Here is an 18,982-nt window from a genome sequence, read left to right on the forward strand (position 1 = left end):
ATATATATATATATATATATAGCAAAAGTAAATAAACTTTTTTTATATATATATATATATATATATATATATATATATATATATATATATATATATATATAGCAAAAGTAAATAAACACGGTGTACAGAATGTATATAATAATATTTTTAAATTTGCAAACTACATTTCACATCAAATAATAACAGTTCGTTAAAATATTGTCACTAGCGCTTTCATGCCTTCTGGCAATCTTCAGGCGACGTTTTAACAAAGTCCTTGACGACACTGCCGTTGGTAACGTTTATTACGTTACAATAACGCTAAGGGGAGATAAATCAAACGTGTTTACGTAGATCCGTTTAATTTTGGCTGAAAGTCCTTTATAAAGTGTGCTTCCTTTGCCAGTCTTTTATATTTGTTCGATTCGCTCATTTTATAGAACGGATATACGGTAATTTTCCACTACTGCACGTTTCGAAATGTTCGCTCACATCTTGCATTCGTGTGGATGGATCTCGTATCTGTTGTCTGTGAACACGAACTCTTTGACAAATTGAGTTACCAGTCTGTCCGATGTACCATTCCTTGCAAGTGCTGCATACAATACAGTAAATAAGGTTTACCGTTTTGCAATTCATGTCTGCATTTGGAACAATGGTTTGGCCGTTTTTCAATGTTATTTGCGGCCGGTTGCCATATATTCACAAAGACCACATCTAGGGTCATTACATTTTGAAACGTTGTATTGTATTCCATTTGGGTCATAAAACTTAGCCCTTGTTAAAATCTTTTTAAGATTTAAAAGCTGTCTTTTACTTTTCAGGAATTTTTCTGTAGGGAAAAGCTTTTTTAATTTTTTCGTTTTTTGTAAAACTGGCAAATTTGCTTTTATGACGTTGAATATGTCAGGATTGTACGGGTTATGAGTGCTAACAAACGGGATAAGTTCTGTATTACTCTCTTTACGTGCTGTGGACCTGAGTTCCGTCATTGGTATTGCTTTTGCCTTTTCTATTCCCTTTTCTATTAGTGGGTTTGGATAGTTTTGTTCTTTCAAAAACACCTTTAGTTCATTCAAACGTAATTCCTTCGTGAAATCATCACTCACAATTGCACATACACGTCGTGCTAGACAAAACGGGATGTTTCTTTTCGTATGTGAAGGATGACAGGAATGAAAATTCAAGTACTGGTGGGTGTCGGTCTTCTTATAATATATATCTGTGGTTAAGGTTGTTCCATTCTTTAATATTAAAATATCTAGAAATGGCAGTCTTTTTTCGCTAGATTCGATGGTAAATTTAATCGAAGGATGTAATGTGTTTATCAGACTATGAAACTTCTCTAAATTGTGACTTTTGTTTAAAATGATAAAACAGTCGTCTAAGAATCGCTTCCATTCCGATTTTACGTACACTTTAAAAGCTGTATCAAATTCACTTTCAACTTGTTGATACATTTTATCCTCCAGAAATCCCATCACGAGAGTTGCGTATGTTGGAGCAACTTTTGTTCCCATAGCTGTACCAGAGATCTGTAGATAATATTTTCCATCAAAGAAAAAGGTGTTATTATCTAGTATGATTTTCAATCCCTCCAACAAAAAATTATTCGAAAATCTTTGGTCGATAATGTGCCTATATGACTCTAGCCAAAATTTTACAGCATCTAATCCTAGTTTGTGCGGTATATTGGTGTAAAGACTTGTTACGTCGAAGCTTACCAATATTGCATCTTCTTTGACTTCGGCTGGTAAATGATTTAAAAAATCAAAATTATCACGGATAAAACTAGGTACATATGGCATAAAGGTTTCAAAATTAGGTCAATGAAATGGCTCAATCTATGAGTTGGACACTGCGGTCCAGCAACAATAGGCCGAAATTTTAAATCTTTTGGTGAATTTATTTCGATATATGCGCAATTTTGTTGTTGAACTGCTGTTTCTACTTCCTTACTTTTGTGGATTTTAGGTAGTCCATAAAAGTTGCTTGTCTTTACCTCAAATTTTGTAAGATAGTCAACTTCCTTTTCAGTAGTACAATGAGGAAATTTTGAAATAAGTTTGTTTATATTTCTCTTAGTTTTCTTTTCCATATTGTCGTTGAGTTCCCGATAATATTGTTTATCATTGAGCTGTTCCTGAATTTTGTCTCGGTAATATATTCTGTCCATTATTACTAATGCACCACCCTTGTCAGCTTCTTTTATAATTATCGATTCATCTTTTTGTAATCTGTATAAAGCTTGCTGTTGTTTAAATGGTAAATTATTTTTTACTTTGTCCTGTGGCTTCGGTATTAATGGAAAGTTTGACAGATGATTAATGTATAAGTCTAAATCTTTATTTTTTCCTTTTTCCGGTGTAAATGTAGATTTATTTCTTACAATTGATTCGTCAGCTGTCTTTGATTCTTTATCCCCAAAATGGTTTTTTAGTCTTAATTTTCGGCAAAATTCTTTGATATCCACTGAGAGTGTATCAGTGTCAGCTGGAGGTGTTGGAGTATATTTCAGTCATTTATTTAACACTTTCATTTCATCGGAATCAATTTTGCGATTAGACAAGTTAATTATTTTTGGGTCGACCCTGTTACTTGTTTCAGATTGGTTTCGGAACGTTCCTCTATTTGGTAGGCGGTTTTGTTCCGACCCACACCTAAAAAATGAAGACCCATCAATACCTGAATTTTCATTCCTGTCATCCTTCACATACGAAAAGAAACATCCCGTTTTGTCTAGCACGACGTGTATGTACAATTGTGAGTGATGATTTCACGAAGGAATTACGATTGAATGAACTAAAGGTGTTTTTGAAGGAACAAAACTATCCAAACCCACTAATAGAAAAGGGAATAGAAAAGGCAAAAGCAATACCAATGACGGAACTCAGGTTCACAGCACGTAAAGAGAGTAATACAGAACTTATCCCGTTTGTTAGCACTCATAACCCGTACAATCCTGACATATTCAACGTCATAAAAGCAAATTTGCCAGTTTTACAAAAAACGAAAAAATTAAAAAAGCTTTTCCCTACAGAAAAATTCCTGAAAAGGAAAAGACAGCCTTTAAATCTTAAAAAGATTTTAACAAGGGCTAAGTTTTATGACCCAAATGGAATACAATACAACGTTTCAAAATGTAATGACCCTAGATGTGGTATTTGTGAATATATGGCAACCGGCCCGCAAATAACATTGAAAAACGGCCAAACCATTGTTCCAAATGCAGACATGAATTGCAAAACGGTAAACCTTATTTACTGTATTGTATGCAGCACTTGCAAGGAATGGTACATCGGACAGACTGGTAACTCAATTTGTCAAAGAGTTCGTGTTCACAGACAACAGATACGAGATCCATCCACACGAATGCAAGATGTGAGCGAACATTTCCAAACGTGCAGTAGTGGAAAATTTACCGTATATCCGTTCTATAAAATGAGCGAATCGAACAAATATAAAAGACTGGCAAAGGAAGCACACTTTATAAGGGACTTTCAGCCAAAATTAAACGGATCTACGTAAACACGTTTGATTTATCTCCCCTTAGCGTTATTGTAACGTAATAAACGTTACCAACGGCAGTGTCGTCAAGGACATTGTTAAAACGTCGCCTGAAGATTGCCAGAAGGCATGAAAGCGCTAGTGACAATATTTTAACGAACTGTTATTATTTGATGTGAAATGTAGTTTGCAAATTTAAAAATATATATATATATATATGTGTTGTTGTGGTTACGTCCGTTTTAGCTATACCTTAGTTTGAAACCAGGAGCCTGTATTTCAGTCGTAATCATTAATAGCTGTATACATTCATTACATTTGAAATGATAAATGCTTCAATCAAATTGTTAGTTTCATCTTTTGAAGGTGTTTAATCATTCGGCTAGCTTGGCTTTTACAGCTGGCCTTATGGTATAAGGTGTGCTCATCATTGTACAACGTGTTTTGCTCTGTTTTGCACTTTCCAGTTCAGTGTTCAGTATCGTTCAATCTGAATGGCAATCAGATAACGTCTCTATATCTCTGTTAGTCATGCATTTTACACAAATTCATTTGATTATAATTATGAACACTGCGTTGACCTACGGACAATATAACGTTGAAGTATAAATAGCGCATGCTCGTAATATTATGATGAAGAGGCGATAGAGAGCAAAGAGATATTCATCAAAAAACGAACTGAAAATGTGACCATGACAAAAATACGAAAGACTACCAAATGACAAATAATTATTTAGAAAAAGTAAAATAACCAAAATACAGAGAACAGGAAAATTTTAAACGAAAAGTCTCTTATAAAACGGCAAAACTTCAATACATCAAACGATTATTCCAGACTTGAAGTAGGCATTTCTTTATGAAAAAGGTGGATGAAATCTCGTTTTATCGCTAGCTACGCCTCTCATATTTGTCACAGTCGTATCAAATTCCATGATATTGACAACATTGTTTGAGCAAAACAAATAAACGTAATAGGTTAACATTTCAAATATTGGTTGGGGTTCAGCAGTCAACATTGTTACACTTTAATCGTTTGCTAGTTTCAAATAGTAAAGACAAATTGTACGGTATTTTTGGTGAACTTTGGTGTATCAGTTTGTACTTTTTGAATATCTATTTAAAACCAAAAAATAGTGCGATGACTGTTCTGCTAAACAGCCACAAAAAAGTTAAGTTACCTTAAAAAATACTTTCTTTGCCATAAAGATACAAAAACAAAGTCTACTTTTTTAACGCTGCCAAGTTAGATACGTCGATTATATAATTCCATGGACCATCAAGACTTTAGAAAGTATATTTTAAAGATTAACCTTTCCAAAATGTCAGTTGAAAGTATTCTATTCAATTCTAATTTCAATACATTTGAGCGATTGAGCTTAAAAGACATAAATTCCCTAACATACACAATTACTTAGTATATATTAGTAGTAGTTCATTGAAAACTTTGTTCACTAACCTTATCAAAATGCATGTATAAATCAAAGCTAAATCCGGTCTGACATGTCTTTTTGATTGCTTCAACACAGGAATTTCAAATGTTAAGTTTATGCATGTATATTGATGAATTTCTTATAATGCTTGAACATTTACATTTTTCTAATTTACACATTGGAACAAACAATCTTTTCAAAACAAACTTCTGACAGCTTTACAATTTTTTTGTTGTAACTATTCCATTTTCACATTAATCATCTCACCATTAGTTTTATGACGCGTTTCTTTACATTGAAATATAAAGTTAAACATGAGATGATTAATTAACGTTACCAGTTTAGAATAAAGAATAGCACAATGAGCTTTTGGTCATTGGATTAGGGACTTTCCTTTTTGAATTTTCCTTTGATTTTTGTATTTTCGTGATTTTACTTTTCTAAATAAACTGTTCAAAGATACCCGGCTTATTATTTGGGTATGCCAGACGTTGCGTTTCGCCAAGAACAACTTTCTTACTTATGCCGGTGTTACACATTAGCGTATAGACCGACGTGCACCAGACGTACAGAGAAAATGGACTAAGTCCGTCTACGTTATGTGCACGCAATAGAAAAGCTAAGACGTCAGACGCGCGTTGCACATGTTGAAAGTACGTCAAAATTAAAAAGTATTCGCTTGGAGAACGTTTTAACTCCATAAGTTTTATGCAGCAAAAAATGTTAATCTAGCTCTAGCGTTTTTCAAAAGTATACATGTTCGCTACACGCACGTAACACATACATTACAAGCGCGTTGCATAAGTTTGAGATCCGTTTAGGGCATTTTGTATACGCCTCGAGATCGTTCGATTTTTACTTGGACTTATGTGGAGCGTGTTTCTAACATACGCCTGGCGTATTTTCAGCGCTTCGTGAACGTATTATACAAACACACCCATGGCGTTCTGACATTCAACAAATCTTGCTCTGACATTTATATAGTGGTATATGTCCGTGAATTTACAAAACCATGTTTATCCAGAAGTAGAACACACAATGTAATTGATAATTGAAATTGGGTTTATATCTAAGAGACAACAAGCCGACCAAAGAGCAGATACATTCGAAAGCCACATATATAGGGTCCTTACTGCAGTAGGAAAATCCCACACCCGGAGTTGGGATCCAGTTGGCCCCTTAATAAAAATGTGTACTAGTTCATTGAAATACCTCATACTTATGAAAAAGAAAGATGTGGTATGATTGCCAATGAGAAAACTCTCCACAAGAGACCAAATGACACCGAAATTATCAAATATAGATATATAAAATGATATATTTAGGTCATAGTAGGACCTTCAACAATGAGCAAAGCACATTCTTTGTAGTCAGACAAGTCAGATGCGTCAACAATCACAAGAGAATTGACAGCGCCTGGCGTACGTCGGTGCTATACGCTGATATGTGACGCCGTTATAAGAATTTGACAAAAGGTACGTACGCTTGATGAATCATATATAAGAAGTTATCAAGGTACAAGGCTTATAGTTTGATACGCCAGACGCGCGCTTTGTCTACATAAGACTAAGTGACGATCAGATCAAAATAGTTAGAAAGCCAAATAAGTATAAATTGATGGAGAGTTGGACGGAGAGTTGTCTCTTTGGCACTCATACTTCATTTTCTTATATCTATATAAAGCTGAAAAGCATTGATGACCCAAAATTTCAAAAATTTATCCATAAGTAATCTATGCCTGGGATAAGAAAATCTTAATTTTGAATAATTCATACTTTTGCAAACAGTTAATTAATAAAATTTACCATTTAATTGATATTCATGTCAACATCGAAGTGCTGACTACTTGGCTAGTGATACTCAAGGGGACGAAACGTCCACCAGCAATAGCATCAATAAAGTGGTGTAAATAGTTATCAAAGATACCATGCTTATATTTTGATACACAAACCCCGTTTGAGGGGTCCTTCATGATTTAATTATTTTTTAATATTTTACGTATTTAGGCAATCCTAATTAAAGCTCTTATAGGACTGAGATAACGCTGCGCCTCAATATTTGTCGATAAAGGATCATAACACTATTTTGGAATGTCACTACATAAAATTAGAAAGTTATACTAGTGCCTACGTTGTCCTTATATAAGGATGTATATAAATACTTGAATTAGGTATTAGAAATTTACTTCGTCATATTTTACTACAATCCCATTCCCTTTTCATAAATGTGACCTACCAAATTAGACTATTTACCTGGTTTGTAATAACATGAACAACACGACGGGTGCCACATGTGGAGCAGGATCTGCTTACCCTTCCGGAGCACCTGAGATCACCCCAGTGTTTTGGTGGCGTTCGTGTTGCTTAGTCTTTAGTTTTCTTTGTTGTGTCATGTGTTCTATAACTTTTTGATTGTCTTTTTCATTGTTAGCTATGGCTTTGTCAGTTTATTTTCGATCTATGAGTTGGACTGTCCCTCTGGTATCTTTCATCCTTCTTTTTTTATAGCTAATTTCAGCTGAGGTATGGCTCAGACAGTAAGATGGTAATTTCATACAATAAATGATTTTGATGCCTTCGGTTAATTTAATTTAAATCTTCAGATGAAAGTGATTTCATATGAATGCTCATGACAGGTACAGATTTAGGCACAGTACCGATAGGCTGTGATGAAAACTGTTGTCCACGAATTTTGAATATTTTGAGACATCCTGTTTTGAAATTTCCATTTGTAACATAATAAATCAACCAGTTGATTGATGGATGCAAATGAGCAAAAACTGTGATGGAAAGATGCACTTCGTGGGAAAACGTATCTTCAGCATCCGCAACAAGTAACATTGCAAACGGTATCCAACAGATCGAAAATACTGCATACACGATAAATATTGTTTTCGCTAGTCTAAGTGATTTATTGTCAACATGTACTGCGTTTTCTGTACTTGTCACCTGTTTACGTTTACGTCTGACATATAAAAATAGTTTTAAGTAAGAAATTCCTACAACTATTAACGGAATCCACACAAGACAAACTGAAAATACAACGGTGTAACTGTATGTTGCCATTCTGTCCCAAATACATTCCAAACTTTTGTCATCAAAACCATGTCCACCAATTCCAGCATTATTAAGTAGAACCATGATCATACCAACGAGATACAGTGATATGCACATTATGATACATGATCGCCGAGTAAATATTTTCTCGTAATGAGAGTTGTGACAGATTAATATGTATCGGTTGAAACTGAGCAATGTGATGGACCCTAGGGACACAATACATGAAACTGTACACACTTTTCCGATTATATCGCACAGTAATGGATACTGCATGAAGAATGGCCGGCCTTCAACTTTACCTAAAAAAATAAAAAAATAAATCTGCATTCTATCATTTATTAATAATGAACTCAAAAACAATATAAAGAAAAAAGAAATAATAAATATGAAATTTCATTACTGAATTTAGTGATATTAAATTGTATTGTCTTGCATTAATTATTGCTCATTGGTCAGACAAAGTTTTGTATTTTGAGGTTTTTAGGTGGTTTTTTTTAATATTTTTTATGTGAAATATGTTGGTCAATCTCAATGAATTTCATGTTGTTACACACAAAACATGTGACTGTGTTACTATTGATATTAAACTCTTTCTACCAATTAAAGCATACATTTCAAAATAGTGTTATTTTTAGGTAACAATGAAGCCGATTTGAAACGAGCAAAGATTTTGTCAAAGAATGTGTAATTCTTTTTCTCAAAATTTTCATTGATCAGTATCAAGAGCAAATATTCACCAATAATACCACACGGTCTTGAGTTAAACATTTTTTTTTTTAATTTGACAGTGTTGACTTTATTTGTCTTCGTGATATCATGAAGCTTTTAAGCGACTTTTGACTTGACGTGTCGAGTTTGTGCATTACTGGTCCAGGTGGGTTCTGATGTGCGATTCGAACACTATGGGTTTTTACAGGGTTGTCTCCATTTTGTTTACATTTGTATTGTATATCACTTGATTTGTACTATATTGGTAATGTTCTTTCTACTATAAAATTTTTTATCGGCCTCTATGTCAAATTACAGTCAACTCTAACATTTCTTTTGATAGCGACTTTGTTAAATTTTTTATTAGTTTTGTTGTGTATCTGTGATGTATGTTTACACAGGTTGGGCTGGTGGGTCCAAACTATTGTCACATAAACCAATTGTGTACAGTAGTTGTCTTTTGTTTATGTAATATACGTGTTTCTCGTTTCTAGTTTTTTATATAGATTAGACCGTTGGTTTTCCCGTTTGAATGGTTTTACACTAGTGATTTTGGGGCCCTTTATAGCTTTTTGTTCGGTGTGAGCCAAGGCTCCGTGTTGAAGGCCGTACATTGACCTATAATGGTTTAATTTTATAAATTGTTATTTGGTTTGAGAGTTGTCTCATTGGCACTCACATCACACATCTTCCTATATCTATGTAAATATAACGGAGCTACAAACAACTTTTATACAACTGGAAGGTTTAGCGAGCAATAAAACAAGGTTAAGGTAGCAATACACAGTTAGGAGTGTGGATTCCTAATTCAGCACCTGAAATTTGAAAGTTTAATAATGCAATAAAAAAAAACATTTTTAGACAGCTGCGTATGAATTTCGCCTTCAAAGATAGTTTACAAGAACCCAAAGGTTATTTTTCACATATTTAATGGGCTTTTTTCTTTTTGACGTATCCAATTATAAGCCTGGGTAAGTAACTGCGTGTCTGTAAGATATATAAATGCCTGATAAAATGTTCGTCATATCAGAAATAAAATGATGATCTCATTTTTGGCATTTAATTTTGATATAAGCAGATATTAATGGGTTTTTTTTAAATTCCTATACATGCTGCTCTAATGTCGATATTAACCGCTAGGATTATATAAAAAAAAATGAGAAAATGTAAGTTAGGAGCTTTAAAAAGTTATCAACTGACATTACAGCCGATTATTATTTTATCTCCTACAGATATAAAGTATATTTCTTTGGTTCTATTTATCATTAATCAAGTAATATTTATCTTGTCATTATTTTCAATCATGGGCAAATCGCTAATAAAACATCTTTGAATGCAGATTTTAAAAATCTCAAGTATTAATGTAAATATAAGCAGTCAACTTAAAATAAATCAAAAACAGCCTTAAGGATGTTTGCTTGTCATTTTTTAGAATTTTTGACAGATTTTCGAAATCCTCTGGTTTTAACCATTTGAATGCCTTAAAAAGAAATTTTGCCCACGGATCCCAATTTTTTTATATAAATCTTTTACATGTATAAGTATAAACCTTTTTTAAAAGTCTTATGAAATCTTATTTATTTTTTGATTCCTCAATTAATCCCCTATCAATATATACTAGTCATATGGAAAGCTATATATTTTGAAACTGAGCAGCGAACATCCTTAAGGTAGTATATTTATATCTCATAGCTGTGCTTTCTGTTTGTGAGTTATTCTTAACCTGGTCCATTGAAAGTTATTTAGGATTCATTTGAACATGCTGATTTTTTTTTCTTGTAGTGTCGTCCATCTCCATACAAAATAAACCAAGTAGTTGGTAAATGTTCCATCTGACGATAATTTACGATAGACGGACAGCACATTTTAACAATTATTTTGGTGCTTAAAGTAAAAAAAAACAAATGTATGTGCAAGACCTTTTTATATATTCTTGTAAGATTTAATTTAATTATTCAGGGAAAAGTTCCTGTTACCTGTCACAATGGTTAAGTAGATGATTTGTAAATCATGGATATATTCTATAAAATTGATGCAGAGACATTGGCAACCATGTCTCATGTTGATAAACAGTATTATAATGGGCTACCAAAACTGCATGACAATTTACATACGAACACGAAAATGAATTGTGTCATAAGAACGCCAAGATTATTAAACTTTTATAAAACTTGACAATGATCGTTTGGATCAGTCTTCATACTTTCATTTATTATTTTGTGATTCAGGTTAAATAAACAAGAACATATATTTTACCAGTTCATATTAAGCGATGCCATTATAAGTTTATAGTTTGGATTTCAAAAAACATCATGTGTAATAACCAATCACGACCAAAGAGAATGGGGTATATAATGTTGGTTTTGTGTTTCATTCTTTACTAAAGCTGTTAATTATTATTGATGATGAACCGATGAATGCAATTATAGATAGTGAATGTTAATTCAGATTCTATGTAGAAGATAGTAGTAACTGTGAAAATTTAAGGCAGAAAATGTTGTACCGCTTACTTAAAAAAAACACGTAAACACTCAAAGTACAACCCTGTTATATGTATGATGTCTTAAATTGATAACATTCCAGTTATATAATCATCCTTTCTATAAAATATAGTTCAGCATTAAGATATTTTAACCCTTTAAGACACAGTTACAGAGAAAAATTCTTTAAACTGCTGGTATAATGTAATCTCTGACTTAAATTATTGTGACAGACATCATCATTTTGAAATGGCAAATGTTTGATATACATAAGGAATCAAAATTGTGAGAGTTTTTTTTACCTTTATTACCTTATTGTGTATTAAGGGCAAGTTACAGTAAATGGGCTATGTCACAGATTTTATTAACATTTTGCATACAATCTTTGCTCGATGAATTACAACTTGTATTGTAACGAGCCAAGGTTGTATGCAAAATTGTAGCAAAATCAGCGACATAGCCCATTTACTGTAACTTGAACTTAAGCAAATTAAAGTTGAAATAAAAATTTGAACTCGTTCATGTAATTTCGCAGAGTATAATATGAATAGGAACTTTATACCAAGGTTGATAACCGTCCAAAGCTATGAATGATTTCAATGCATAATTTCAGGTGTTTTGCGTTGCAAAAACCCTAATTAAAATGACAAACTAACTAAACGTTGAAAAACAGAAATTCGTCAAAAACTTACTTAAACGGGATTGTCTGTAAAACAGATTATCTTTACTAAAGATAGGAATATATAGTAACTACATGCGTAAATCTTGGAGAAAGACGTCTTTAAGCTATACATCATACTGACCTAGTTCCATCAAACGAAATATTGATTCATAAAGTTAACGACTTTTAGACAAATAAAGTGCTCTTAACTGGATCATAACATGTGAGAATTAAGAAATAAATCACTCTTACAATCATTCTTAGTATAAACATTAAAACAAGGAGTGGCACCAACTTCCTGGATGACAAAGTTCAGTTATAATAATTTAGTCCTTACATGAATAGCAGAGATTTATACTTGAAAAGGAGCGGCAAAAGACACCAAAGTGATAATCAAACCCATATATTGAAAACTTACTGAAAATGATTGAAATGTTGTTACGTTCAAAACATCGTTGCTTAAAATAAAGAATAATGTTCGCTCAAAGACATTTTTCAATATCAGAAAGATTTTATGAATTTTTAAACGGGTTTTAAAAAAAATAATAATCTTAGAAATAAAAATGGTATTTTGTGATAATGTTGTCGTTTATGTGCCGTCGTTGTTACTTAGCCAAATTTGTTACAATATTTCATTGTATGAAACTTTGACACGGTTTCATAACAAGATGTTCTCGTTTTTGATAAGGGGCAAATCATATTAAACATAAATAACTTTATGTACCAAGGCAGTTGTTTCCAAATAGTTCGTTTCTATGTATGCTGGCGTTTGTTTTTGTTCCACTTCAGTGTTCTTGTTGTACGCTTGATTTCCTCTTATAGTTGATGTTGTTTTTGTTCCACTTCAGTGTTCCTGTTGTACTCTTGATTTCCTCTTATAGTTGATGTTTTTCACTCGGTTTTAGTATGTTTCTCTCAATTAAATTATAACTTAAAAACACAGGCAAACTACGGTTGCCCATATTTGATTTAAAACAAATATATTGCCTGAAACTGATATAATTATAAATGCTTTATATCTTTATGCAGAAAGTTTTCTTCAGTTAAAAAATGTTCTGTTTTTAATATAGGCAATCATATGAACCAACTAAATCTTGCCAACATGTTCATTTGTTCATATGAGTAATGAAAAAATATCCTTCAACAAAAATACCGAAACATCACGTTATAAATTTCATGTGTCCGAATTGCTTTTCTGGATTCATCGTGTATGCTTAAGGCCTAATATTTGAAAGCCATTGATGTATAAGAACCGAACAGTTGAAGAGCTATAGAATTTTATATAACCAAAGGATTAAAATGAATGTAATCTCCAAAAAAATTTACGAACACCATTATTCTTTGGTGTTCATATTTGTAATAATAGTTATCAAAAGTACCAGGATTATAATTTAGTACGCCAGACGCGCGTTTCGTCTACATAAGACTCATCAGTGACGCTCATATCAAAATATTTATAAAGCCAAACAAGTACAAAGTTGAAGAGCACAAATACGTTCATATTCTATTTGAAGGAGTCATTGTGCCTTTCCCGTGAAGCCAATAAATGGTATTTGTCACTGGAAATTATTACTCATGAATAACACTTATTTGGCCACTTGTTGAGCAGGTAATGTTTGCTCTTATCCGTTTATATACCTTTTATACGCTTTTTATGTGCCTTTTCTGATTCCAATGATCGACATAAAAAGAGGTTGAGTATTCAAAAAATAGTTAACCCCGTTACATTTTGAATGCCTGTTCCATATATTTATTTTTTTTACTTTAAACGAAAACGTTATTTAAAAAGGCTTATACGTTCTCATATTTGTTGATAAAAGAGGGACGAAAGATACAAAAGGGACAGTCAAACTCATAAATCTAAAAAAAAAACGGACAACGCCATGGCTAAAAATGAAAAACAAAAACAAACAACAGCACACACGACACAAGTTAATGATATGTGTTCAAAATTGTCTGTTTGTTTTGTCATTATAATGGAAGTTGATACAACTGGCATACAGGTGAGAGGTTTAGCTAGCTAAAAAAAACAAGGTTCAATCCACCATTTTTCACATAAGAGCATGTCTGTACCAAGTCAGGAATATGATAGTTGTTATCCATTCGTTTGATGTGTTGAACGTTTGATTTTGCCATTTGATTACGGTCTTTCCGTTTTATATTTTCCTTTGAGTACAGTATTTTTTATTTTACTTTTTATTTAACATTTCCTGTAGTGATTTTTTCTTGTTTACTTGTTGTGTACTAGTTTCTTCCTATATTTTATTCTATTTTGAGTCACTTATTACTAAGTTATTTTGTCAGTCTTTAGATACTAACTGACACTTGATTTAGAAAGAAAAGAAAAATGTCCGCAGATATAGAATACTTGCTGTGTATGAAATACGCACCACTGTTCTATGTATTACTGTTTATCATATGAAAATTAGGCACGATCCCTCCCGTTAGGGTTTTAGTATCATACCATAATAAATTATTTGAGAAGAACATAATCCGTCTTTATTCAATACCATAAAAGAGCAACCATTTAACAGCAAGGGGGAGGGAGTGTATGGTTTTTTGTTTGAGTTAAAATTTTCGCGCTGAGTGAACAATTTTATTTAGTTTTTCAACGCTCATTCTTTGCAAAATTTAACACCATATGGAATGTGGACAGTCTTGATACATTTGAGAGTACTCTCAAATCGTACTTTGTTGTCAAGTTAACCTGTTTATACTATTTGTTATGCTTTATTTTTTTGTTATTTAATGTTAACTTGTATCTGGTTCTATGCCAGCTTTGATTGTTTGTAACTACGTTAAATGTTCACTTCTTCGTACTATAAACATTAAAATTATTTCCTTTCTCCTTTTATACTGCATATATATATCACACCTCCGGCACCTGTACAAAGAACTAGAAGTTTTATCGAGCACCCATTTTATAGTTTTATCGTTGATATTCAACCCAAATGTACCAAGTTTTATAATAGTTGATGTGGTTCATATTTGTCTTCGTTTCTCGTTTTTTTATATAGATTATTAGACCGTTGGTTTTCCCGTTTAAATGGTTTTACACTAGTAATATTTGAGGCCCTTTATAGCTTGCTGTTCGGTGTGATCCAAGGCTCCGTGTTGAAAATCGTACCTTGACCTATAATTGTTTACTTTTATAAATTGTGACGACTTGGATGGAGAGTTCTCTCATTTGCACTCATACAACATCTTCCTATATCTACATTTTTGAATCAGAATACTTTTTTTAGGAAACAAAATCCCCCCCTTTTTCATGAAGTTAAACTGTCGGTCATTAAGTAAATAGTCAAGTTGTCTTTTTTTAAACATTACTTATTCCGAGTCACATAATAAGTAATTCAGGAAATAAAATCTATAAACATTCTGTTTTGTATAATATTCATCAAATATAATATCTATATCAGGTTTATTTATTCTTTCAATTATCTATAGCAATGAACACATATCTTATATGACCATCTTTCTTTACTGCAGAAGTGCAAAGCAACTTTATTGATGATAGCCATGGAGTATGAAAATGATTGCAAATAATTGATAATTTCTCTACTGTATTGATGTATTGCTTGGTAATAAAGTATTATCAGATAATTATATGGTACATTTTCTTCTAGAAACACCAGTAGACGTACTTTCTAGATGTGATAGAATCAGAAAAACGTTTGAGTTTGTCTCGTTTTCTATACAATCACGAAAGAACCATTTAAAAATACAAGATTATAACACTTCTACATGTCATATATAATTCTTGGTTACTAATGTAATAAAATTAACGGTACGAATTTTCTTGCACCAGATGCGCATTTCGACAATACATGTCTCTTCAGTGATGCTCGTGGCCAAAATATTTGAAATCCAAAGCTTATATAAAAGATGTAAAATGTGATATTAAAATTAAATAACTGTATATTCAAAGTTAATAAATCAACTTTTGACTGCGACTTTTTAGGCTTGCTTTTACCTCTTTAAATACCAAAATCAGTAAATATCTTTTTATTGGTCCTTATGTGAAACTTCAAAGTGCCATTGTAGTTAATGGAATACACATTAATTCCAATCGAACTATTTGAAGTCTATTTTGATCATATTATATCTAATTTTCTTATCGTTGTATCGCATCTTTTTACTTTCGTTTGAGTAATTTATATCTCCTTCCAATTAGAACCGAAGAAACGCATTTAAACAACTTATTTCTTTTTCTGGACGTATGAATTAGTATTTATTTTTACAACAGTATTGATACAGATAGATTGTGGATTTGATTTTCTTTCACAAAATAAACAGTGAAATACTGACTGATTTTTACGAAGGATTAAAAGAGGGAAGAAAGATACCAGAGGGACAGTCAAACTCATAGATTGAAAACAAACTTCATGAATATGTACATTGTAACAAATTAAAGATTTAGACGCTACTTCCAAAAAAATATACGGAGAGGTACACAAGTCAAATAGAATATTTTTGAAGTAAATTCTTATGTTTCGAATCTGGGCATTTCTAGAGATTCAATAATTTACTGTTTGTTTCATTTTTATATGCATATCGTACGATATGTATGATATGGCAAGAGACATTTTTGTATCAAACCAACAAGCTTAAGAGAACAACGACAAAATTCAACGATTTTTTTTTTATCTTCAAATATATGTGGCACCCGTCGTTTTCCTCATGTTAGTTCAAACCAGAGATATGACTAAATCGATATGTCACATTTGGGGGAAGAAACGAGATTGTAATTATGCCGATTGGAAAATATCTGTCGTCATCTAGATCTGTGAAATAGATATTCCGTAAAGGTCAACCAATTCGTCATGCTGCCCGTAAAATTCACGAAGGGATGATTTCAACTGCACTACTTGTAACTTTTTGATTTATAGTTTCTTTTTTAGCAACAATCCTCTACTAAGGAAATCTTTATTGGAAACACAAGCCTTGAAATATCGTATCAACTGGGAGATATGTACTCCATATGTAGGTGTTGCTAGAATGTTGCTACATATAAATGGAAAGTTCACAGTTGAAATCATCTCTGTTGTTGCAAAGGTTTTTTATCAACCGTATATTTCTAGATGTAAGACAAGATATATGAGACAGACTTAAGTGTATCTGTTGTATCCTTTGTCTCAAGTTTGATTGGATTGTTGTGTTCAACATAGTCACCAAATTCTGAATTATTTAGTAAGAGAACATCATTTATAAAGCAGAAAGTAAAGTTAAAACATATAGTACATAGCAAGCTATATATATCAAGGTGCAGATAACTGTCAAACAATTCAAACGAGAAAACTAACGGCATTATCTAGGTACAAAACAATAAACGAAAAACAAATGATATCCAGCAACAAACTACGACTACCAAACTCTTCTTCCTTTGAAAATGCAAGTCATGTGAATTCATACGGAATACACTATCGTCCGTAGTCAAACAACAAATATATATTTAACAGTTTTGAGTAAATTTTCATTAAAGTAGCTACTTACCAACAATACTCATAGGATCCGCTATCATCGTAACATACAAATCGGATATTGCCAAGTTAACCATGAAAACAGATTGCACTTGTCTGAGTTCTTTTGTTTTCGACACAACTATCAAAATAAGGAAATTTCCAAAGGTTCCAACAAGTGATGCAATAACTAACAATAAAATACTGATAATGGCAAATCCTGGAGAATCCCGAATAAATTCAAATCGCCTGAAATATAGACAGTCGTTACTAGTCTCATTCTTTGAACAAAAGCTATCATTCATTGTTAAATATATTCCTGACTAGTAATCTATGTTGTTATCGGAAAGAGCTTACTGTGCCAATCAGCTGTTCATCATACTTTCATGCTTCCATTAGATTTATAAATACTTAATGAAGTTAAGAACATTTTGACGACATAAGACTTCCTAATTATTATCATTGTAGGTTATATCAATACTGACAGTTGTTTGTAAATCACGGTTTTCTTATAGTATGGTAATATTGATAAGTGGCATCAATACATAATGTCAGCAATATATCATCATTTATATGTTCTTTCAATCAATCGTATTTTTCTTACATCCACCATCATAATTGTTCTAGAAAATGGTAAAATGGATGAGATATTCAATAAAGGATTTTAAACTTATCTGATATCTATATATTTTGAATGTTTGCAGTTAAACAGATTGTCAAGCTGTATAACTACCTTTATAAGCAAACATGAATTTTTATAAATTTACTGTTTACAAATTTTTGAATTTTTTGAAATACTAAGGCTTTTTCTACCGTAGGCATAGATTTCCTTAGTTGTATTTGGCAAAACTTTTAGGAATTTTGGTTCTCAGTGCTCTTCAACTTCGTACGTTATTTGGTCTTTTTAACTTTTTTTGGATTCGAGCGTCACTAATAATCTTTTGTAGACGAAACGCGCGTCTGGCGTATATACTAAATTTAGTCCTGGTATCTATGATGAGTTTATTTACATCCACTGGGTCGATGCCACTGCCGTTGGTGATTTATTTCCCCGAGGGTATCACAAGCCCAGTAGTCAGCACTTTTTGTGCTGACATGAATTGTCATTGATATGGTTATATTTATAAATTTACTGTTTACAAATTTTTGAATTTTTTGAAATACTAAGGCTTTTCTTCCTCAGACATAGATTACCTTAGCTGTATCTGGCAAAACTTTTAGGAATTTAGGTTCTCAATGCTCTTCAACTTCGTACTTTATTTGGCCTTTTTCACTTTTTTGGATTAGAGCCTCACTGATGAGTCTTTTGTAGACGAAACGCGCGTCTGGCGTATATACTAAATTTAGTCTATGATGAGTTTGTTTGCCCTCACAAGTGTATTATTCAAATAATAAGCTTTCGCTCTTTTCTGGAAGTTTTGGTCTGCAGTGTTTTCCAAATTGAACTGACTGATATATTTCTGTCATTAACTTGAATAAACCTTTCCTTTAAATAGCGTTTTCATTGGTTATGTTTTAAACACTTTTCATTGCATTATGTTTATTTAATTTTTGTTATTACCTTAACAGTATAACTAAGCTCCTGCTAAATATTTAGCATGGTAAATTTTCTCTGATAATAAAATTGAGAATGGAAATGGGGAATGTGCCAAAGAGACAACAACCCGACCATAGAGCAGACAACAGCAGAAGGTCACCA

At 32.3% G+C, this 18,982-nt stretch overlaps 1 protein-coding gene across 1 annotated transcript; it reads right to left on the reverse strand.

The window, feature by feature from the left end:
- Positions 1 to 7,176: 7,176 nt before the first annotated feature.
- On the reverse strand, positions 7,177 to 17,588 carry LOC143061680 (melatonin receptor type 1B-A-like). Its single transcript, XM_076233769.1, has 2 exons — positions 17,318 to 17,588; positions 7,177 to 8,274 (listed from the first exon to the last, which is right to left on the reverse strand). Exons 1-2 carry the CDS (start codon positions 17,586 to 17,588, stop codon positions 7,502 to 7,504), a joined length of 1,044 nt encoding a protein of 347 aa, XP_076089884.1. The 3' UTR covers positions 7,177 to 7,501.
- Between the last annotated feature and the right edge of the window lie 1,394 nt (positions 17,589 to 18,982).

This window comes from Mytilus galloprovincialis, chromosome 1 (assembly GCF_965363235.1).
Source record: "Mytilus galloprovincialis chromosome 1, xbMytGall1.hap1.1, whole genome shotgun sequence".
Classification (NCBI taxonomy): Eukaryota; Metazoa; Mollusca; class Bivalvia; order Mytilida; family Mytilidae; genus Mytilus; species Mytilus galloprovincialis.